Source organism: Taurulus bubalis (genome assembly GCF_910589615.1).
Source record: "Taurulus bubalis genome assembly, chromosome: 9".
In the NCBI taxonomy this organism is placed as follows: Eukaryota; Metazoa; Chordata; class Actinopteri; order Perciformes; family Cottidae; genus Taurulus; species Taurulus bubalis.
This window is the reverse complement of record NC_136597.1, coordinates 6,724,109-6,747,627: the sequence shown is the minus strand read 5'-3', so window position 1 is coordinate 6,747,627 and position 23,519 is coordinate 6,724,109. Positions and strand designations below refer to the sequence as shown.

The window sequence follows — 23,519 nt, the reverse complement described above, 5'->3', positions numbered from 1 at the left end:
CTCTACCTATTCCCTTGGGTGTCCTCCCGCTGCTATCACCCAGGCCACTGTGCACCCTATGCTGGCCGGCCTGAGCAGCGAAACTAATGGAACAGAGCCGAGAGAAAATCACATTTCTCACATTCTTTCATAACATTTTCAGGATGAGTTGTGCATGAGAACCGGCTATGAACCTCTGGTTCCTGTCTTCTAAATGAACCATGTTTAGCCGTCCATCATAGCTGTCCAGACAGCTCCTTTATCATTTTCTCTCAGGCACACAATCAAACTGTTTTCTTTCCATGGGATTTAAAGAATACATGTGCATATACTTAGTATCGGTGATTGGATAACACAATCGAGACGTATATCCGATTATTGATATGAATACATAAAGTTACATTCAATACACACATACGCTTTCCCACCACAGTAGCCAGTAATGTTAATGCCTTGTGAATTGTGTAGTTGTTGGTGGCAAAAAGCGTTCACTCCATAATATGTTCTGTGTTTGACGTACGTACGTAATAAGAAGAGTTCTCGGTGTGCAGGCGGCTGATGACAGAGATTTAGATAAAGAAAGTCAGAAGAAGACCAAAATAAAACCTATGTAAGAACTTCTACCAGGGATTATTTGAATTTACAAAAGCCTGCCCCCAGATACACACACACACACACACACACACACACACACACACACACACACACACACACACACACACACACACACAAAGTGGCAGTGATGTAGGGCCGGAGGTGGTGGGCATATGGCTGGCCAGTCCATTTAACAGCAGGGTGACTGCTGGACCCTGTCGGTTAATGTCCACACACAGGCACACCACTCACACCTCACACACTCCCACTCACCTGCACACACACACACACACACACACACACACACACACACACACAGCTCCACTCCTCTTTTACACAACACTCCATCCCAGATGACTCCTCTCCTGTTGTCTGACCAGGTCACAGCATCTTTATGGACTGATGAATTGTTGGATCGTAATCATCAGTTGGATAAATCTGTTGTTGCGTTTAGATTAAAAAGAAACTTACATTTCTCACACTGCAGACCTAAATACTTGTTGGTTTCGTCTGCTTTTATTTACACAGTAATAATGATAATAACTGTTTTATAGAGCACTTTTCATAAAAGAGCCGTAGCACAAAGTGCTTTACAAAAAAATACAACACATTCAATCAAGGCCAGATTGACAATAAAAAGACAGTAGACGCTAAAGTATATAAGTAAAATAAAAAACAGAGACAATTAAGAATAATACAAATTTGATTATTAATAATAGTAATTACCATGCCATTACATTACATTTTGTTTCCCCTTTAAAATCATAATGGTGATTCACCTGTTAATCAATACAAATCGGTTATCTTTCCACTTTTGGCTCTGCCTTACATCAAGCCTGTCTGAGTTAAAACGTTTAAAATCTTCATATAGCTTGACATGACTCAACAACAGAGAGTTATTCTCCTCCCATATGAACTCAGTTTGGTTGGGTCAGATGAGTTTAATTCCTTTGTTTTCATTCCAGCTAAGTCGAGCTCAGTTCAACTTCTTCTCTCCCCCAGCTCCTTGTACTTCTTCCTCTTTGGCTGCTGCTCTCCGGCTATATCCATCTTGTTACACTTTGGTCATGGCCCAAGTGTGTGTGTGTGTGTGTGTGTGTGTGTGTGTGTGTGTGTGTGTGTGTGTGTGTGTGTGTGTGTGTGTGTGTGTGTGTGTGTGTGAAAACTTGCAGCCCGAGCCCGACCTGCCACAGCTCCATTGCCCCATGGGAGGGCTCTCTAAGTGGGCTAGACAGAAAGGCTGACTGGGGGAGATGGAGAGCTACAACCATGGAGGTTAATGCGACTGCTAGCTGTTATTGTGTGTGTGTGTGTGTGTGTGTGTGTGTGTGTCTGTATGTATGTGTGTGTGTGTGTGTGTGCATGTGCCAGAGAAAGTGGAATGGGGTAATTTGTGTGTGTTTTAATGAGGTACCGATGGGTGAAGAAGGCCGGTTGGCCAGCGAGAAAAAGGCTTTGGCCTCTTTCAACCCCTCGGAGGGGCCGTATGATGTCGAGCTCTCTCTCTCTCTCTCTCTCTCTCTCTCTCTCTCTCTCTCTCCCTCTCTCTCTCTCTCTCCCCCCCACCCCCTTAACACACATACACCCAAGGGTAACTGCTGCATGGGCACGTCGCTGCATCATCCTTCCTCATTGCACTGTCTCAGTCCCTCTGTCCGTCTCCGTCGGTCGCTCTGCTTTCTCTCCGCCACTCTCTCAATCGCTTGCTTTCACCTCTCTGTCAACCTCTTGCACATGCCTACCGCAACTTTCACTCTATCCTACTGTCTCTCTCTCTTTTCTGTCTTCCTCCCTCTCCCTGACTCCCCCCGTCTGTCCCAAAAGAACCAGCCCCTATGCATATTTTAGCCCCTCTCCTCTCTTCCTCTCTTCTGTGCCTCTCCCCAGTGCCCCATAAATAGTGCAGACGTAAGCTGGTAAATAAGAGATGTTTTGGTGTGTGTGTGTGTGTGTGTGTGTGTGTGTGTGTGTGTGTGTGTGTGTGTGTGTGTGTGTGTGTGTGTGTGTGTGTGTGTGTGTGTGTGTGTGTGTGTGTAAATAAGAAATGCCGTGGCCCTGATCAGTGAGGTCCTTCTGGACATCTCTCTCTCTCTCTGTGTCTTTACTCCCAGACTCCCAAACACACAGGACTTTCCTCATTCTCTCTGTTTTAAATTCTTTATCTCAATTGGCATGAATGTCTACACTGCTTTTGTATCGGTGATTTTTTTTAATGTCAGCTTTTCCACCACCAGCAAACAATTGTTTTTGCATTCATACAATATTTTAAAGTATAATCAAGAGTCTAACCAGTACCCAAATATCTACGGAGACATCCCTCTGGTTGAAGTACACCTAGTTTAAAACTGTCATCCAGCTGCACGTCAGCTCTGACTCGCTCCCGCGTTACATTCCCTGACAGACTTCTTGATCTTCACATTCGTTTTAAGCCTCCAGGGGGTGCTATGCTGCAGCTTCTGCCCTCAATGCCTTCTCCGCTCCCTCGCTCCATCCATCACTCTTCAGCACTCCTCTCCAATCATCCCATTTTTTTGTCCTCTCCCTGTTGTGCGACAAAATTTCCTTTAGCGCTAGTGAATATTTAAACACCGCTGGATGGGTGGACTGCTGGTCAGATGTATAAATGGATTGATGGATGTGGGGGAATCTTTCGTTTGTTTGTGTGTTGATTCCCCTCCACCGAATCTTCCGCCGCTCCCCGTGTCCCAGCGGTTTTGAATATTTGAGTGTTGTGCGCGCACACAACCACAGAGACGAGCAGGGTTCTGTTCCCTCGTAGACACACTCAAAAGAGCATGTAGTGTACACAACAGGATGGAAAGATAACTTGGAAAGGAGGCACACAGAGCGGGATGGACAAATCAACAGACTGACAGACAGACATGCAGTACAGTATGCAGCATTTGACATATTCAGCACCGTTGGAGCACTTCCCAACATCGGAGCTACTATATCAGTGACATGTTATTAATTTGTATGCAACCAGTGTGGGGCATCTTCTCAGCAGTTACTGTACGTTTCCTCGAAAATGAAAAGGGATATTTCAAGTTTTTCCTTCAGAGCTAAAGTAATGAATACAATCTTTATTTTGGTAGTTAATGCACAGCAGAGAATAGCTTGGCAGACTGTTTAATACCTGCGGTTGAGATCAGGGCAGAGTGTGTGTATTTGTGTGTGTGTGTGTGTGTGTGTGCGTGTGAAATGAGCTGTGTTTAGCAGTCTGTGTGTGAATAATGTTGTCTTTGTCTGAATCTCACTGTCTCCCTCTAACTGAATTATGGAAAGGTGTGGATGTGGCTGAACTAGCAATTGTGTGTGTGTGTGTGTGTGTGTGTGTGTGTGTGTGTGTGTGTGTGTGTGTGTGTGTGTGTGTGTGTGTGTCTGGGTGTGTGTGTGTGTCTGTGTGTTCTCCAATGTCCCAGAATGTTGCTGTCAGTTGTGAGTGTTGAGCCATAGTGTGTACTCTCCTTTGCGCCCTTGGTGTGTATTAATTTGATCCGTAGATCCCTGTGGCATTTCAGGGGAGCGTACTCAGCTGCCCCGCTACTCACTGGGAGACTCTGTGTTATTAGAATGGGGACCTGGGACACACACACACACACAGTAACACACAAACTCTTGCCTTCCTGAATCCCTGGGCTTGAAGGTATTTGCAGCAGGGGAAGGAGAGACAGAAACAAAAGGAGATTCAAAGAGAGTGGTCGAGAGACAACAGCTACTGCTATTTCAAGTTTTTGTCTCTCGACTTATCGGAATTAATTGTACACTACTGTTTATTGTACAGTAGAGGCAAAGCAATACAACCAAAGCAGCAAGAATGTGTCATTTAATATATCTGTCCTTCATCTCAGCGGACTTGACTCCCTCTGACCACCTGAGGAAGCATTGCATACAAATTGTGTCCGCGGCTGTTCACACTGCAGAGATTTTTGTAGTTTTCTTTGCTACACACTGTGAATGCAAAGCTCATTCTATTCATGCCGGATTTAAACAGAGGAAAGAAAATCTCAATGTGGGAACAGTTAATCATCTGTAAATATTGTCTTTGTATGCACGTGTACACGTGTGCGTGTTTGCATTTCTGCTTTGAGGAGCATACATAGTGGCTCTCAGTGAGGGAGGCGAAAGAGAAAACAAATGATAAAGAATCAAGCAAAAGAAGTTACTTATGCTTTGATAGAAAGCGGAGGAACAAACAGACGGATGCAGAGAGACAAAGACAGGCAGAGCGAGATAAACAGGTCGGGATGGATACAAAGAAATAACACTCTGTGAGCCAGCACCTGGAGGGTTTCTAACAGCTTGGACTGTGTGTGTGTGTGTGTGTGTGTGTGTGTGTGTGTGTGTGTGTGTGTGTGTGTGTGACAGGTGAACAGAGGCAATGTGTCACAGAACAGGACAGACTCTGCGTGGCGCGTTGTTCTATCAGCTCTGCCAAAATACACTCGTACAGATACGTGCGCGGCACACACAAACACGCGACATGTCATCACATCAACAGCTGGAAAAAATCCACGTCCCTCAGTTGTTTGGCTCTGTATGATAATGTACGTTGGCCTATCTGTGTCAACAATTGGTTTTGTACATTTTCTATTCTTTTCCTCTGACTTGTTCTGTCTGATGAGTTTATCTCGCTCTATTTGCACATCTGGGTAAAATTCCTTCTTGCTCTGGGGCTCCGTCTCATTTATGATTTTGAAGCACGTCATTAGAAGCATACCGAGTATTAGTTAGAAACGGAATGGGTCTATAAATGTGTCGAAAATGATTTAGTTTTATTAGTGTTAGTATACATGTTCTCACAGTGACATTCATCAGTAAGTATTATACATATATAAAGGTACCTTTTACACTGAAGTTGTTTCATATTTTCCCCCTGTTTCTCCAAGATCCCATAACATTAAGTATTGTCAATTGCTTATTATAATATAGTGAAAGCTATTAATAAGCATACAGGGCAAGTTAGTACCAAATAATATTTGGCATTATTTTCCTAAGACAATAATATAAACGACTATTGGATTATCAAAATAGTTGTAGCTACGATTAATTGACAAATTGTTTCACCTCTGTTTATGGCTTTCAACCAAAAATAAAAAGCAAATATTTCAACAGAATATTTTTTTAAAGCAAAGATACACTTCTAAGAAAATAAATGTACTGCTGTGAAAGAAAACTTTATTGATCTTCCCATCAATGCTGCTTGTATTGAATCTTGTAATAACCAGGCGTACTCGTGCACACACACGTACTGTACTGTGTCTCTGCTCGTCTTCTCTCCATTCGTCCCCTTTAATTCCTCCCTTCACTCCACACATCAAGCCAACGCGTTCTTCTTTCTTTCCTTCTCTCGTCCGTCTTCATGTCGATGTTCTCTCTGTTTTCCATTCTGCCCTTCTGCCGGTTTAGGGTGAATTGTAATGCATTTTTCTTTTTTTTCGGAAAAAAAGAAGCTTGCCCCCAGGGACTGGGATTGGGCGTGTGCAGTAATATGACAGTGACACGGAAAGCCGGCACGCTCTGCTGAACCGTGAGCTTGTGTGTGTGTTGGGTGGATCATGTCTGTGCATTTATTTGTACATCTGTAACCTTTAAATGCATTTTGCATTTGTGTGTGTGTGTGTGTGTGTGTGTGTGTGTGTGTGTGTGTGTCTGTCTGTCTGTCTGTCTGTGTCTGCCTGCTTACACACATATACATTCAGTGTCCTGCCTGTATTTTTAGGAGTGTGTTTTTGGGTGCTTGTGGATATGTTTGTCTGTCTTGTCACCCATGTCCGCAGGCTCCAGTGCTCATCTGGCACTCAGCTTCACAGTTTATAAGGACTACATCCTAGGCCCTGAGAGTGTGAGAGTGTGTGTGTGAGGGAATTTTTTTTTGCATACCCACATTATTTTCTGGAGTGACTCAAACGTGTAATGATCGGTAATTCGTGCTGGAAGTGAGGTCACATCCTATTTTGTGTAACGGCTTCCAGTGGGGATCTCTCACCTTCGCTGTGAATCTGGTGCAGATCCTTTGACGTTGTGTGTGTGTGTGTGCGTGTGCGTACCCTTCATGCTGTGAGTGTATTTTGGGTCGTGTTTACTGGTCCAAACCTGGCCGTTTGGGCCAGGAGCAACAGGAGAGGGGAAGTCCCCTGGGAGAAAAGAAAGGGAGGGAGCTCTCCAAACAGGACATGGTCCGAGAGGTCACCCTGGTGCGGTGACGGAGGAGAGGAGTTAGGGGTCATCGTGACTTGGCTGGAAAGAGAAGCGGATAAAATAAGTTTTGAATGGACCATTTGGAAGTACGGCATAGCATTATATTTACAATAGGAGGAAGAGGGATGATGAGGAGTGATGGGGCCAAAGACAGTGGGAGTAGAGCAGGGAATACGTGTCGGCGGGATGGTAAGGCCAAGGGGTGCGTTTATTTTCGATCTGCTCCCGAGGCAGCATCCTGTCCTGGACGGGTAGGGCTAAAGACAAGCCAGGGAGCAGAGGAAGAGGGCTAAGACAGCCCATCTGCTAGTCCCAGACACACACACACACACACACACACATACGCAGACATAGACACACACACACACACGCAGACATAGACACGCTCATTCTGCTGGAAGAGTGTCAACTCTGAGCTATAAATATACTGAACCCAAAGAAGACCACAAGGCGACGAAGGTGATTTTTCATTTGGTGTTAAAAACAGCAGTGGAGATGGGGCACACGTACACACACACACACACACACACACTCAGACTCACACAGCATTTGGACTGCCTCCAATTACCCACACACACACACACATTTGACACAAATTCACCTACTGACAGACTTGCTGATAGGTAGCACACACTCAAACACAGGGCATTGTTCCAACAGCAACGCTTCCTCTTCCTGTGTCTATTAGATACTTGGCACCTCCATTTTTAAAGTGTAGTTGTTACATCGTGACAGAACAAGCCGAGTGTTTGTGTGCGTTTACGAGTTCAAGTCACCGAGATAAAGTTATTTTCCCATCCGAACGAGGTCATTGCCACGCGTGTCAGTGAGGAAGTCTGACCGCTCTCTTTCTCATTTTACTGTAAGCTGATGTTTTCAAGATGGTTGTTCTCAGTTTAGTCCAGATACCTGTGTGCGTTTCCACTGTACACATGAAGCTGACCAGGCATGACGCTGATTATGTTACATGCACACATGCTACAGGCGACAGCGGTGCTCCTCCGCCCCTCTGAAACACCACCATAAGCATCATAATGCAGTAGAGAGCAGAGAGGGCAGGACAAGGCAGATTACATTTTCTCTTATCTCTATCTTTGGCTTTCCTCGTTTGCACCCTTCTTCCTTCCGCCATGAGACCGTGTGTTTGCGTGTTTCCTATTGTGTATTCTTGTCTTTGCAAATTCTTTATTGGCATCATGTGTGCATCCATGTGCTCTTAGCGCAAGTCTGTGAATGCACTGTGTGTGTGTGTGTGTGTCTGGCGGTTTTGTGCGTGGGTAATGCGACAGGGCCATATTTCCCCTGAGCCCAGGGCTCTGCAGGCTTTAGCCTCGCTCTCTCTAAGCAGTTTAGGAAAAACAATGACAGGCCTCTGTATTGACTGGTCTGGGCTGGCCTGGAGGATGGGCTGTTCTCACTACAGCACACACACCCTCTGCTGTGAAAAGAACAGTGGAAATATGGTGGAATAAAGTCCAAACCAGAGTTCCTCTTCATTTTTATTTAATTTAGGCCATTCAGGATGTTGGGTTTTTACAAGACAACGCAATCCACGTTGACGATCCTGAACTGGAAAAGACTGTTCTCACCAAAAAAAAAAACCCTACCGTAAAAGTTGGGTTACAAGACTACTGCCCGCGTCCCCTCTGCCCGAGTCGGGTGTCGAGCCGGGGCTGGTCCCGCTACCTTCGGTGGTTGGAGCGCTAGCTGGCTACAGCGGGGAGCTAACGGGGACACTGACCGAAGGTAGTAGCGGCTTGTAACTCGACTTTTACGGTACTTCCTTTTTGAATAAATAGAAAAATTATATTTATTATATATAATATATATGGCATGCAGCTACATGAGGGCTCATACTGTAACTTCTCACGTAGTGTTTGAGGCCTCTCTTACCTCAACTAAAGAGAGAAATTGGCCTGCATGTCACTTTTGAATAACAAGCCTTTCGGTTGTTGTTTGATCTTAATACAAATTCCTTCACACTTGCTTCACCTGTTTCACATTAAAACACTTCCAGAAGGTCGAGGGGAATTATCGCCTTCGCTTTGCTGGAAGGCTTTTATTGTGAAAGTTCTGCAGGTGTGGAGAGTCATTAAAGGCAGCTTTGCCTGAGAATTGTCCGCACTAATTACTGGCCTAGAACCACAGTAAACACTCAATATGAAAAAGCAGTCTACTCCTTCTCCTCCCCCCTTCGCTCCTCCTCCTGTCACCTATTTTTTTTTTCCTCTCTAGAATATATCAATTACTTTGCTGTAGAGCAGATGTCACACTGTGACAAACACACACACCTCTCATCGATTGCCGTGCTCCATAATCAATACCAAGCTCCCAACGACATAGTCAATGAAGAGAAGTAACTGGAAGGTGTGTGTGTGTGTGTGTGTGTGTGTGTGTGTGTGTGTGTGGGTGTGTGTGTGTGTGTGCGTCATATGAAGTGTGTAGCATGACCGGCTGTCACACATCCGTCCAATACATTCCTCTCTCATCTCAATCCTTGTCTCCCTCTCTCCACTCCTCTGGGCTATTTCCAGCAGTCCACTGCAGCGCTGCAAGCTCCTCCAGGGAGTGACCGTGGCCTCCCTCCTTCCATCCCTCCTTCCTCTTCCTCTGTCGCTTCTTTCCATCCCTCACTCCGTCTACAAATCAATAAGGCAGCAGCAGAACCCAAAGAACCTAAGGGAAAACACACACACACACACACACACACACACTCTCCCTCTTCTCTCTAGTTTGTTCCTTCCTTCTTCCCTTTTTCCTTGTTGAAATCATTTTACTGCTGGGTCACTTTTTCTCTCCATTCACATTTCTAATGTCTATGACCTCGATGTTAGAGGTCATACACGAGGCAACGGTACAATGACAAAAGCCAGACATGGATGTGCAGGAAACGGGACAGATGCACCGGATGAAATGTTGCCCTTTCCTCTTGTGTTCAACACGATCACATAAAGAGGAATGAGCCTGACCTCTTCTGGCGATGAGAGGAAATGCAGCCAGTTGGAGCGGAGAGGCTGAGGATGGGAGGAAGCAGAGAGAGAGGATGTTTTTTGTTTTTTTATCATAATGGGGTCAGTGGCTCCCAATGAGATCTGCTTCCTCACTGGAGAGGCCTCCACACACACACACACACACACACACACACACACACACACACACACACACACACAAACGTATACAAAAACAAACACTTGTTTTTCACTGTCCCGTTCATTATTTTTCTCATTTGCTCACCCATTTCTTTGAAACCCCTCTACTCTGTCACTGAGAGTGTGTGCATGTGTGTGTGTTGGACATTAATACCCTTTGCTTTCCTCTGGACGCGATAGCTTGGCCTCTAAAGCCTTGTACTCTCTCACACACACTTGCACACCACAGGGCTCAACGAAACATGCACAGCAAGATAAGGGCCATAGAATGACAAATAAGTATTTATCAACCCCAAACCACGTATAATCCTTCACATTTCTGTCCCCATCCACCCCTCCTCGCCTCTCTGTTCTGTTCATCCCCCTTTCCCCTCCTCTTTTTTTCTATTCTCTCATCCGCTGTTCTTTTTTTCTATAGTGGGGCCTATCTGTGAGAGAACGCGATTAATCTGAGAAAGCTGCTTTTAGTGGTGGTGAAGGGTGGGGGATGGGGGTTGGGGGGGGACTGCGTTGATTGGGAAGATCTCACTGGGAATTGTGTGTGTGTGTTGTGTGTGTGTGTCTGTAAGTGAGAGTGTGTACTGTATGTGTGAAGAAGAAGGGATGATAGAGAAGGATTTCAGAGGGAATTTGTGTGTGTGTGAGAGAGAGAGAGCGAGCGAGAGAGAGAGAGAATGTTTCATAGGGAGAAAGCTGAACAGTCTGGGGAAAATGAGAAGAGGAGGAGGTAAACATTCATGTGGAAATGTGTCTGATACACACACACACAGACAAATTCCCAGGGAAATCTTTCCAATCATCTCCCTATCTCCAGCGAGCACACACACACATGCACAGACAGTATCTCCCCAGCTTTAGATGTGATCCTAGCCAAGTTCCAAACCAGCAAATCCAGATTATCACGAGTTCAGTTCCCCATTGTAGCTGATATGGAACGGCCACAGAGGACTGATTGTGTGTGCGTGTGTGTGCGAGACGTCTGTACAGGCCTGTTGGCGTGTCATGAAGTTTAACATGTTATTAGTTGGATGTGTGTGGGAAGTATGGTCTGTACTTGACTGTGTTGGTGCCCGCCTCAGTTATTTACTGCTACACATCCATCCTGAAGCTCAGTTCCTCCACTCTAGTTTTATTTTACTCAGAGATTGCAGCATCGGGCTCCGCTTGTGCTGTCGCTGCTGTTGTGAAAAAAGAAATGTTAAGGTATTTTTTTGTATTGTGATTATGTATTGATGTGTAGCGCGCTGATGCCTTTGGAGAGATGTGAGTGTAGGCGTCTCCGCGGTATGGAGACGGTCTCTGTAAAATATTAATCACAATATCAAAAGGCACAAAGGGTTTCACAGATCTGAATAAACAAATCGAGGCTCTGGGTTCCCACAGATAAGAAATAAAACCAAAACAGAGCAAATACGAGATACAAGTACGAGTGCCTCGCTTTTCTCTCACAGAAACTGAATGCATGGCCAAATTTTTGAATGTTAGGATATGTTAAGATATGTTTATTTTTCCCCCTTATCTCTCAAAATATTTTTGTGTGAGCAACAATATCTCGGTGCTGCAGCGACGAATTCATACTTTGCCTCGTCTGCTCGTCTTGTTTTGTCGTCCTTTCTTCCTCCATTCTCCTCCTCGTCTCCCGTCAGACTACGTCTAAAGCGAGGAGGCCTCGCTGTCTGTGCTTCTGTGTTTCTGTTCTCCTCTGTTCTATTATTGGGTGGGGGTGCAAGTGGAAAGCACTACGCTCACGTAGCCCATTATTTCTCTCATCATGTGTTCTCACGTTTTCTCTCTCTCCCTCTCTCCCTGCAGAACCACACACTGAGTCAGCACGCGCAGTGAGACCGAGACCCGGCAGGATCTCTCGACTGAGCCGGGGCCCCCGACCCGGCGCCGGCAGGGGACTCCCATCTCCACATCACAGCCAATCAAAGTGTCATTTGCTACTCACATGTAAAACTCTAACGATCGCGCCACTGGGCGCGGCTATTAGGAGCAGCGGGGGAAAGGAATATTAATGGGATATGCTATTAAATAAAGAAAGGGAAAAAGTGGGTGAGGGAAGCTGTAAGAGCTAGATGAAGGAAAGAGAGGAGTGAGAAAAGGTATTGTACGTGCAGTATTTTTTATTGTCCCTGCCAAACCCCCATCCACCCCACCAGCTTCTTCCTCCTCCCCTTCTCCTCTCCTCTCCTCTCCTCCCAACCATCACTCCCTGGGTCAGGCATTTTATTTTTTTTAACAAATAGAAAAGGAAAAAAAGCAAGAAAACGCCCTTTGTCTTGGGATTTTTTTAATAGATTGTAGGAAAAAGGCTTCACTTTGTTGTCCCCTCGGTTACTTATTGTATTTAACTTCATAGGTGCCAATTTCTTTGTTTTCTTTCTGCCATATGCGCTTATTTTGTTTTCATGTTTGTACCTTTCATTTTCCGCCGTAAGTAGGTACTTGTGCTGTGTCGTGATTGTTTGTTTGCCAGTCGTAATATTCCTGAGTTTTTTTCCCCCCAACTCTCCTTTTTATGATTATTGTTATATATATTTTTCTTTTTTGTAATTACTATCAAAAAAAGTCTCATCAAACAAAATAAAGTGCAGAAAACCATACAGATGTTTCTTTTTGGAGGGATTGGGTTTTCCAGTCCTATGCGGCCTATAATGGTTATTGTAAAAATGAATATCATTGATTTCAGTGCGTCTGGTCAATGACTGCTTTTTAAATGTGAATCAACCAGATTGCAATAATCTAGTACAGACAAAAAAGATAAAACAAATAAATAAATGATAAATAAAGAATTCCTGTGTGATGTGCATTTATTCAAATAACTCACATGAGCTTGCATGCATACCGTGTCATCAGTAACTAATGTCTATAATATTAAAGTGCAATACTTTCTAAATTGGGTGATAAATATGAATGAGGATGATTCAGAGATGTGATGGTCAAAATCAAGAAGGAACATCCATGAGTTTAGTGTATATTTTACTTTTACTGTTTTGTATACATTTTATACACAAAGGCAGTTCACAGTGCTTTAGATAATGAATCCAAAAGATTAGAAGATATTGTAGCTATGTGCTTCCCAACATTGGTGTCAAAACTCTTCAATTGGGTCACAAGATGACAACTGGAATAGGAAAGAAGAGAAAATATATTTCTGCTACCTATTTTTTGGTGGAATTTTCTCATCTTTCCCATATTTCCTTGTGAAATAGGTCTTCAGAATAAAGTATTAAAATGAATCAATCTTCATGAAACAATCTTCTCCCACCAAACCTGAAGGGTTGAATGTGTGAGTGAAGGAGTCGAGGACGAAAGTAACACTTGTCATTTAATAAAATGACGTTATAGACTAATACAGTTACATGTGATCAACACCTCACTGGACTCTGTTCAGTGCAAATGTCAGTGCAGTGAGTGGGAGTCTAGAAAAACTGGAGTCCAAGAGAAATCAGGGAGATTGATTTCTTTGGCATCACGGTGACGGGTCAATTTCAGATTCCCCTTAAAGATGAAACCGTGAAATCGCAAGCTTCGAGGGCACAAACACTGTGGAGGTGAAAAGGTAACGCTGTAAAACCAAGAGAGGGACAAAGTTAATGTTGACCGATTCACTCAGTGCTTTATGAGGAATACTGGTAGCAGAACACAGTACCGACTCAACGATTGTTGCCATACGTCTCCCGTCTCCGTTGCCACAAAGAAGAGACTGTCATTATACCCAGGGACCACATTCACAAAGATAACTGTTTTCCACAACCATCTCGGTACGTATCTGCTGATAAAGACACATAATGCTTGTTTGTGATTTTTAGTCGAGTGCTTGTGTCCTCAATTTCACTCCTGTCGGTAAGAAGTCAAATAACTTTAAAATGAAAAACCATATTTGAAAGATAACGGATTCCTATATTATATAAACAATTAGACAACACTTTATAATAACTGCACACAATGGTGCATTAGTTAAGTACGAGTAAACACTTAATTCATCATTTTTAAAGCATTGTTCCACACTTTATAAATGATGGATTCACTAATGCTTCATAGTGTGCAGTTATTATAAAGTGTTACAAAAAATAACATTTTAAAAAGTATTCCTGTTCAGATTGAAATCACGTTTGAGTCGCGACAGTACAGTGACGCGCTCCCAGTTAATTTGGATATAAATTGTATAAATACGGAGCTAAGATCTCCAGAATTCTCCAAAACACGATCGTCCCATCGAAGAGGTAAGATTTCGTGGATCAAACGACGTGGTCAGATTTGGTCTGAATGAGCAACGAGTCTCGGCAGCACAGTCCTGCACAGGCCGTCAAGTATTGGCCTTAAAGTATTTAGTCAGAAACCAAATGACTTGATTGAATATTTGACCTGATAGCTGCAGTAGATAAAAGTTAGAGGATCACCAAAGTGATTACCAATCATCCAGATGTCTGTACCAATTTGTTTTTAGGGCAATCCAGTCAATGGCTGAGTCTTTTTACTCAAAACCATAGAGGTTGTCCTCATGATGGCACTAGAGGAAAAGTCAGGCGGTCACCAGTTAGAATTCATCCTCTGGGAAACATCAATAATCCGGACACAGTTTTGTGCCAATCCATTTGGTAAAACTTGGGATCCTTCACAGGATAAGTGGAAACTCTGACCAGCTGTTGGTGCCAGATGAAAAGTCGTTTAAGTCATTAGGATTCGTCGTCTGCATGACGAAAACCATCACTTGAGGGGCCTTATGTAAAAGAAATCTCATTTGGTGAGAATGTTACAGTGGACTGGATGACGCCAACCCACTTTCCCTGCTATTTCGCTTTGGGACCTGCTTTTAACAGAAATCACACACATGGTGTTGTTTAACATGACTGACTGACTTGTTTAGATGTATGCAACCTTCTGTTGCAGCAGCATCCATGTGTCTGGGCAGCAGAGGTTTTTTTTGCAGCTGCTGAGAGCCTCCCCACCAGAAGGCTGTGGGGCTTGTGTGTTACCAGAGCAGTAAAACTGTTCCTCTGTAGGCTCACACACAAGTATGTCTACGTATAAATCCACTGGTTTCAAGCTTTTCCGCAGCAACTGCACCTGTTAAACATTCATGCATGACTGACCCTAAAGCTGTGGAGGGTCAAGTAATACATTTGTTCTATTGAATTCATTGTTTTGTATCTACATTGAACAGCTGACTCAAGTCACACATTTAATTCACCAATATAACTGGATATCACATTAAAAATATGTCATAATACAATTTTTTAGTAAGTAGCCAACCAGTCCTCACTTGGAATTTACACCTGCAGCAGATGACCCGAGCTGTTTGAAGTGCATTGAAGTGCCTTAGTTGTATGGTGTAATGTCTCTATTGCTGTGTATAGATAGAGCAGACTGCCCAATTTCACATGCACACACACAATTAAACACCAGAAACTGACTTTTAGGAACCACTTCCACTACTTATCATCTCTGCAAGATACAGACGGTCCCTGATGTGGACGCGTAAACTAAGTTTGCTGAACTCAACCCGTCCATTAAAGTAAGAGCAGTGATATAAAACAAACGTTTGAGGGATAAAACACACAAGTTAGTTGTTCCCCCTCCGTTATAAACCAACAGCGCTGCACGACAGAAGCTACAGCGGGGAGAAGTGTGCAATAGGTCTGTGTGTCAGCTCCCTCCGTGTGTTTCCGGGTGGCGCGAGCATCAGTTGGTTCTGCCTCCCTGCGCCATCCAGGCGCACAGCTACGGGATACAAACACAGCTATTGACCGAGACACGGCTCTTATTGATGTCGCATAGCTGAAAAGCCGAAAGCAGGGAGGGGGGGCAGCAGCAGGGACGCAGTTATGGCGGCGTCGCTTCTCTCCGAGACTGACATCAGGCACAGGTCCATGGCGGAGGAGGACCGCTGGGGACCGCAGCACGCCGGGGCCCGGCAGCTTGCGAGGCTCTACTCTCCCGGTGAGGACGCGCGTGTGCTCGTTTGTGTCACTTGTCACTCGCTTTGTGTCGGTAACGGGACTCCGACCGAGGCCTAACAGCCACACTGAGACATGGTGGCGTTAACGAGGCTGCAGGCCAGCTGTTGATGCCATGTCGGTTGTCGACGCGTCACTCCAGCCTCGTTATGGCTGCACGTTCGGTGGGCGTCACCCTCTCGTGCTACCTGCTGTGCGTGAAACAGCGTGGAGGGAGGCCTGTTGTCTTCAGCTAGAAGCACCACACGGATCAGGCTGCAGTTTACTGAATGGTCTGGCCCTCATATATTTGGTAATTGACATCTGCTAGCCCCTGTCTGCACTGTTTGATACAACACTGAGAGAAATGCAACATTTTAAACAGCTGTGTCTCTTAGTATTTGCCTTTTAACTCAAGGTGGACCTCCACAGGGAATTGTACCAAGGTAAGCCTGTCTCTGAGGTCTACATACCTAGACACACAAAGCCTACCGTGCACAAGTACAACTCAATGTACAGGATCAGTTCCTGATTTATTCGACCCACCGAGGCCTATAAATACTACAAAGACCCCCGAAACCTAGGGGGTCAGGGCAAAGGCCACAAACAGCAACATTTGTTTCCTGGCTGAGGACCTTTTTGTTGCATGTGCTTCCCCATCTTTCCCTCACTGTGTTTCCTGTCATCTGTACAGCCGGCTCTCTAATGAAGGCACAACGGGCCTAAAATAATATTGATTACAAGGCTGTATGTACGTTTAATTAAACCGTTATTACGAAACCCAGTGCAAGTCTTTTTAATGTGTGTGGCGATCTCGCAAAGCTTTCCAGATAACTCTGGCCCTTTAGCCGTCGGCCTGACAACACATTTTGGGGATGCAAACACACATTTAAATGCAGCAGGAGATGTTACGTAACTCAGTCGCTCTGTCGTAGTGCGTGGTTGTCGGTGAATACGTGAGTTTGGTGTATGGGTCAAAGCAAGTTTTGTCCACGGATGTCATTGCATCACAGAGTCCTGCTCAGCCTGTAAAAGCTGTTGTGTCTTCTGTGTCTCTGGAGGCAGCCCTCCGCAGCATAATGATGTTTTTAGGATGTTTGCGTGGAGTCCGGATGTCTCATGCTTTGGCTGCATACATTTGGATTATTCTCTGTTGAATATGTCTCTTGCCAGTCCCCAGACTTTATGGAAGTACAATAATATGGAAGTAAAACAATGACTTACTCCACGTACCCCTTTGACATTTGGAAAACAGATTCAACCACGGTGTTAGAAATGCCCCGAGCATTTGCAGTAAAACACCTCAGGTAAAGACCTTCACTCCTAAAGGACTCGCGGGGAAGTTTTTCAGATGCAAGTGAAGTTGTGGCCCCCAGCTAGGAGAGACGCTTAGTCCCGGGACAAAATCAATATCCGCGAACACAGTTTACGGCAGTAATCCTCCAATCCAGTCCTCGGGGTCGGGAGGGCTGCCGGTTCTCTTTTTCCCCCGCTAGTTTAAATTCACCTGGCATCCCAGTCCCAATAAGTGTCTGGAATGTAAACGGCCTGGCAGAATACAAAACAACAACTAAGCAGCAGTCCAGACCCTGGAGACAGAAAAGAATTCCCGAGCACTGATGCACGGGCTAAAACTACTTAGATAAAAGGGACAGTGGCTGTTATTGTTGGCAGAATTGCCCGCCGCGGTCACAAAGCGTCACCTCTGTGTCATGAGCCTGAGGCCTCATGTAGTCGCGTGCGTTGTTGCCTTGTTCAGCAAATGTAGCTTCCTGAGAACATGTTCCCATCAGCCACACCTCTCCCTGCCGGTGTTTATTTTCAGTCACATCTTTTTGTCTCGGCCATATTGGCTTTTCTTCAGGAAATTTCACCTGTAAAAAAGAAACAAAGCTGAAGAGTTTCATGTCCGGTCGTCAGGATTGTAACTTCATGATCCACACTCGTATTCCCATCGACATCACAGCTCAACTCCGGCATTCGTTGGCTGGCCGACAATGGAGCTTCGATTAAAACGTGGGCTTCGGAAAAGGGAGAGAGAGAGAAAGAGAGGGTGGAAGGAAACATTTAACCGAGCAGATAAAGATAAATTGAGCCATTTTTATCACTGTAGCTCCGTTGACTTCCGGCGCGGCGATGCAAGGCACAGTGCGCCTCAGCCCTCAGCAGATAAAAACCTGCCTCACCAGTTGTGCAGCAAGCTGGACTGTGCCACATTTTGCCCGACCATCTGCCCAGCTTCTCACTTCACTGAGCATTTTAATTGCCTCTAGACGGACAGCGTTGGCCACTTGTTGGCGCTTCCTGAAATAGAAATGATGATGATCGGACGAAAACGAAAAAGGTGTTCACCGCTACGACCGCATTATTGTGAGGCTCAGGTGAGGTCAGGACACGCGTCCTTGTGGTTTTCCACCCGACGGCCTCGACTCGCTGAGCTATAAAGGATCTTCGGATCTAGCTGGTGACTTTCTAAAAGATAAGAAAACATTTTCATTTAACATCCGTCTGCGTGCAGGTCGTCGCAGAACAAGCCCCTCACTGGCGAGACAGGTAGTCCTATTTTTAGAGTAAAGGAGCCACCTTCACCATTAATGGGATCGGATCTGCTTTGTTTTTCCGGCGCTGCTACTTTAGAGAGATAACCATCTCCACTCTGCTATTTGGTCTTTTCTACTGCCAGGCAACGCAAACATTACACATTCATGTACACAGACGCTTTTTATACATGCAGGTAGACACACACACACACACACACACATAGTTGATTATTTAGCTTAATTAAAGTTGGATACGAGCTGATGACAGAGAGCGAGAGAGATGTTGGACCAGAACCAACTGTTTTTATTTCTGCTCATTTATTCCTAGATCACAGCAGCAACTAATGAGCATAAGCAGTAACAGTATTAAGAGACGTAAACATTTTAAACAACTGGCGTTTAAGTACCGACTCATTGATTTGGCAGCAAATTACAATCGGCCCAAGTTAAAGACGAAAGGCATGACTTTATTGTAGAACTTTTATACAATGCAATTATATCGCCCAAAATGATCAGATGGGACCATATTGATCCCGTAATTATATGATCTGTCCTGAAATTAAATTCAAACATCGCAGGCTGAAGTGAAAAGCTATTTAACATCACACATCACCACTTTTAAGGGCATTCACGATAAAAAAAAATGAGAGCAGGATGAAGAGCAGGCAGAGCTTGATGATCAAAACGCAGGATGCCGATGAAGACTTTGGTCGTGTTTTCTCTGCCGGCGATTTGTTGTTGTTGAGAGCAGCGCTGATTGGCGGATAAGAGGATCCCACATGCATTTGGGGCCCCAGCACTTTATCCGTTAGTAAAACTAGCCCAGACAGGGCTGCGATACACATCCACTCTGCTACTCAACGCCAAACTGGTGTTAAAGCGCAATAAGACTCGACGGTGAAGACGTTCATACTCGGCTCCTAAGCGGTTATTCAAATCACACATATCTTCCTTATATTTTGTTTTGTATGCTGTGAATGTGTGAAGTGTACCTAGGGGGATAGATAGCACACAAGCAGATTTGAGGAGAAATCACCTGAGCCTGGTCTGTTGAACACTGAATACCAAACAGTAAAACCTGACCAAGAATGCAAACAGGAAAACATGTGCATGTGGCTCGAGCCTTCTTAATCACACAGACATAACGGAATTATTTCCCCACCCTTGTGCTATACACGCAGGTGGATTATTGTATTCTTTTTTTGGGGTGAGGTTCTCAGATATCTCCCTGTGCAGCATCTGCTTCTCCTTCTAAACAACTTTTATTGGGGCCGCCTTGTCCTGAGAAAAAGGTAAACTCACCTGTGAAGACGATCTACGTCATGCTCGAGGGGACATTTGGTGACTTGTGATGCCTTTACATTGACGACGGATTCCAATGTAGGGAGCTTTAAAGAACCCAGCTGAAGCCAGCAGCCATGTTTGAGAATTTGAAAATGATGGCATTTTCTGCAGTTTCTCATTTCTTATTGGCCATCATATTGGTTAGAAACTGAACGAATAGGCAATGCGTACATATCGGTAAACAAACAGTTTATTTATATATTTTTTATATCAGTTGTTTTTTAGTCATTTGCATCGCAATTCAATGGTCCTGAGTTGGTCCTGAGGCACAAAGGTTTTCGTCAGCAACTAAGTGGGACATCTCATTCTGTCAGGATTCTGTCAACTGAACTTCATTAACGGACAGTGTGGACGTTGTTAGCTGGGCCTTGACGTTGGCACATTTAGATATATTATGAAGGCCATGGAATCATTTGTCGGCTTCGGTGATGGATAAATGTTGCTCAGATGGGGATTAACATTGACCAAAAATAGTGTTTTAGTAGCATGGCACATTTTTTGTGCAAAATATAGTAAATATGTTTCACTGAATAACTGTATTTTCAGTGTTTGTTTGTTTTTGCCAGAAAACAACCCATTCCGTTGTTGAAGGACAACGACAGCTGTCCAGCACAAAACAGTCAAATGTCATATCATATCAACTTTCTCAGTCCACTTTATAAAAAAAAATGAAACGTCCCGGGAGGCATTTGGTTGCAATTTGTGGTTAATGCTTTTCCAGCTGTAATCACAAGGAATACGTTTGTGTGTGCATTTTTGTGTTCTTCCACAGGTAAATCGCCAAATGACTTATAAGCTTCTCCCTCGTATTCAGCCAAAGCGCACAGCGGGCTGCGAGTGCAAGATGCGCTCAGCGACGCTAACAATGCTGCCGGGCCATTTTCGCAGAAAACTTAAAAGCAGAAATGTCCCCCACATGCTGACAAGTGTCTGTTGAAGGAAAAATAAACAGCAATAATTCAAAATGTCAAAGTGTCCATTTAACGGGAGCGCCACGCTGTTATGTGCTTAGTTGTTTGGGTCCGGTTCAACGCTGGTAGGAGGTAAATCTAAATAGCAGTTTGGCTTGTTAGAGTTTGGAGAAGTTAGATGAGGCGTTGGCGATGCTCCACAGAGCCAAACATGTGCTCATTACAGCGAAGCTAGGACGGACAAACAGCTGGATACATCTCCCTCTCCCTCTGCTTCTGTGTGTCTCTGCCCGACTCTTTTCATCCCCTCATCTCTCCTCGGTCCTCCCATATGTCTGAAGTGTCACGGTCCACCGGCTGCCTCTCCTCTCTCTCCCTCTCCTCACATTCTCTCTCTTCTTCCTGTATGTGCGAGGCATCCACGCCTCGTCTCATGAGCAGCATTTATGGTGTGTGTGTGTGTGTGTGTGTGTGTTTTGTCGGTGTCTGTAAGCGACTGGAGCTGCAACACCAGAGCTGCTCTGAGGACGAGAGGCACGGGACAATATGGAAATGTACCTTGGTCCAAAGAAGTGTGATTTGGCGTGTAAACTGCAATGTCAAATGCATTAAAGCACACAAGGCCTCCGTCACCATGTGAGCAGATGCAGGCAAGCAATGTAGCATTTAAAAGGCTGTAAAACATGAACATAAATAGGAACCGTTGCATTACAAGTTTTCAGCTGTCATTGTATTCATGTAAATAGCAGTCTACACATTTTCTTATATTTCTTCACTTGAAGTACAGGTAAATACATATTTTTCATGAGTGAAAATTCCAACATACAAGCTTGTTTTTCTACAAGCTCTCACGTGTTTTTTTTCTGACTTCAAATTCTCCCGAAACACAAATTCAGGTTTCAGTCCTCCAGCTCCTCGCATCGTATTCTGCATGTTCTCACGTCTAGTCTCCAAGCTCATGCACATAGTTACCTTCATATGGTATCGACTAGTATGTAACATCATGCATGACTCTATGTTTTTGTTATCGGTCGAGAAATAACACCAGTTTTTCAGAGGGGAAGAAATAGTGGACTTGATTTGCAGAGAAGGTCCGCATGCTGCAGAGCAGTGACAGGTCTCAGCCCGGAAATCTGAGGGACCCGAAGTCGTCTGTTGAAGACGTGCCGCTGTGATAACGCTCACTTCTCACATGTGACAGCTGACACATACACACACACACACACACACGAGCAGACTCCCTGAACTGCTGGCCCCAGGGTCATGAAGGTCAGGGGGTCAGAAAACCATTTGAGCATGTGTGTCACATGGGCTGCACTTGGCTTTGACCTCTGTGTGTGTTCATGTGACCTCAGTGTGCGTACGACCAGTAGACCAGAGAGTACTTCAGCACAGTCAGCAGAATCGATAGATTAATCTTCTCTGTGTATGCTAGTTGTGAGTGTGTGTTGGTGCGTGTGTGTGTGTGTGTGTGTGTGTGTGTGTGTGTTACTGACCTGGTTTGCCTATTATTGAGGACTAGACTGAGAAGAATGACACGTAGCCTACTTTTTCTCACACTGTCTCTTTCTATGAACAACGTTCCTGGTTTCCTCGAGCCTCCACTCTGACGACACCAAACACTTTGTTAAATAACCAATCAGGTGTTGCTTGGAGCTCAAATCGTTCGAATTTGACAATGTTACTTACCTATCGCACTGCCCTTTTTTGGGTGGGAGGAGGGGCTTGGCATTTTGCCAGTTTGTGTTGCTGCAGTGGACCAATGGAGAGCCTAACATATTCGGTTTTAGTTTTTTTATTCCTGCAAACTTTCTCAAGGTACGAGTGATTTGTGTCATTGCGAAGACAGAACAATGCATTTTTTTCATTTGAATAAAGTTCGAATATGTTCTGTGATGCGGTTCTCAGTTTTCGGCTGATGCTGTTTCTGACGTTTGCTCCTGTTTTCTGTGTGTTCGACCTTGCCGGCTAACGCTGCTTATAACAGTAGTATAACATGTCAAAATATGATTAACCCTGAAAAAGAAAATATTGAGTATCTTTGCATCCTGTCACGCAACAGTGGAGATCACATGACATAGCGCGCTTGCTTTCTCACACACACACACACACACGCACGCACACACACACACGCACGCACAGACACAGAGGTTAGCTCTCTAACGCTGTCTCTCTTTCCCTTAAGCTCTCTTACCTGCAAAATGGCCACATCTCTTAATCTCCCGTGTCACGTACACCCCCAAGCGTCAATCAAGCGTAGTTTGCTTTTTTTTTTTGCGTTTTTTTGTCGGGCTGCTAAATGTAATCCACACCTTCCAGCAGCCAATCAGAATCCCCAATTTGACAGTTGAAGTTGTGATGACTTGGCTCTAAAGTGAGTCAGTTGTTGTGGATGCACTTTTTTAATTTTATTTGTATTACAATATGAAAATTCCACATTGTTTCTGCAGTAGTAAGTAACGAGTGAGGATTCATCAGCCACAAAAACAACAAGTCTGAAGGCACAGGTTGCTTTTAACGGAGATATTTTGCCTAAATAGATGGATAGGATTACGAGTTTGTTGCGCTCGTTTTCCACACAAAGCACACATACACAAAAATTATGTGCACACGTATTCAGACACACACACACACACACACACACACACACATTGCTTCAGGCGAGCCTTCTAGGCAGGCTTTTACTGTTGACCTTGACCAACGAAAGAGAGGAGAGCTGGAAAGCTGTGCATTTTCAGAGATGAGCTGTGTGTGTGTGTGTGTGTGTGTGTGTGTGTGTGTGTGTGTGTGTGTGTGTGTGTGTGTGTGTGTGTGTGTGTGTGTGTGTAATTATCCTTATGAGGGCCGCAGATGAATATG

The 23,519-nt window shown here is 44.6% G+C and overlaps 2 protein-coding genes across 2 annotated transcripts in view; both read left to right on the top strand.

The window, feature by feature from the left end:
• Positions 1-12,678, top strand: part of znf423 (zinc finger protein 423) — a 130,798-nt gene extending 118,120 nt beyond the window's left edge. The window contains exon 21 of the mRNA XM_079224106.1: positions 11,736-12,678. Coding sequence (XP_079080232.1) covers positions 11,736-11,765 — 30 coding nt within the window. The 3' untranslated portion in view covers positions 11,766-12,678. The remainder of the gene's footprint in view (positions 1-11,735) is intronic.
• Positions 12,679-15,754: 3,076 nt separating this feature from the next.
• The window catches only part of LOC306741787 (plasmanylethanolamine desaturase 1), a gene marked incomplete at both ends in the record, with an annotated part of 26,438 nt that continues 18,673 nt past the window's right edge, over positions 15,755-23,519 (top strand). Inside the window, one exon of the mRNA XM_079224105.1 lies at positions 15,755-15,869. Coding sequence (XP_079080231.1) covers positions 15,755-15,869 — 115 coding nt within the window. The remainder of the gene's footprint in view (positions 15,870-23,519) is intronic.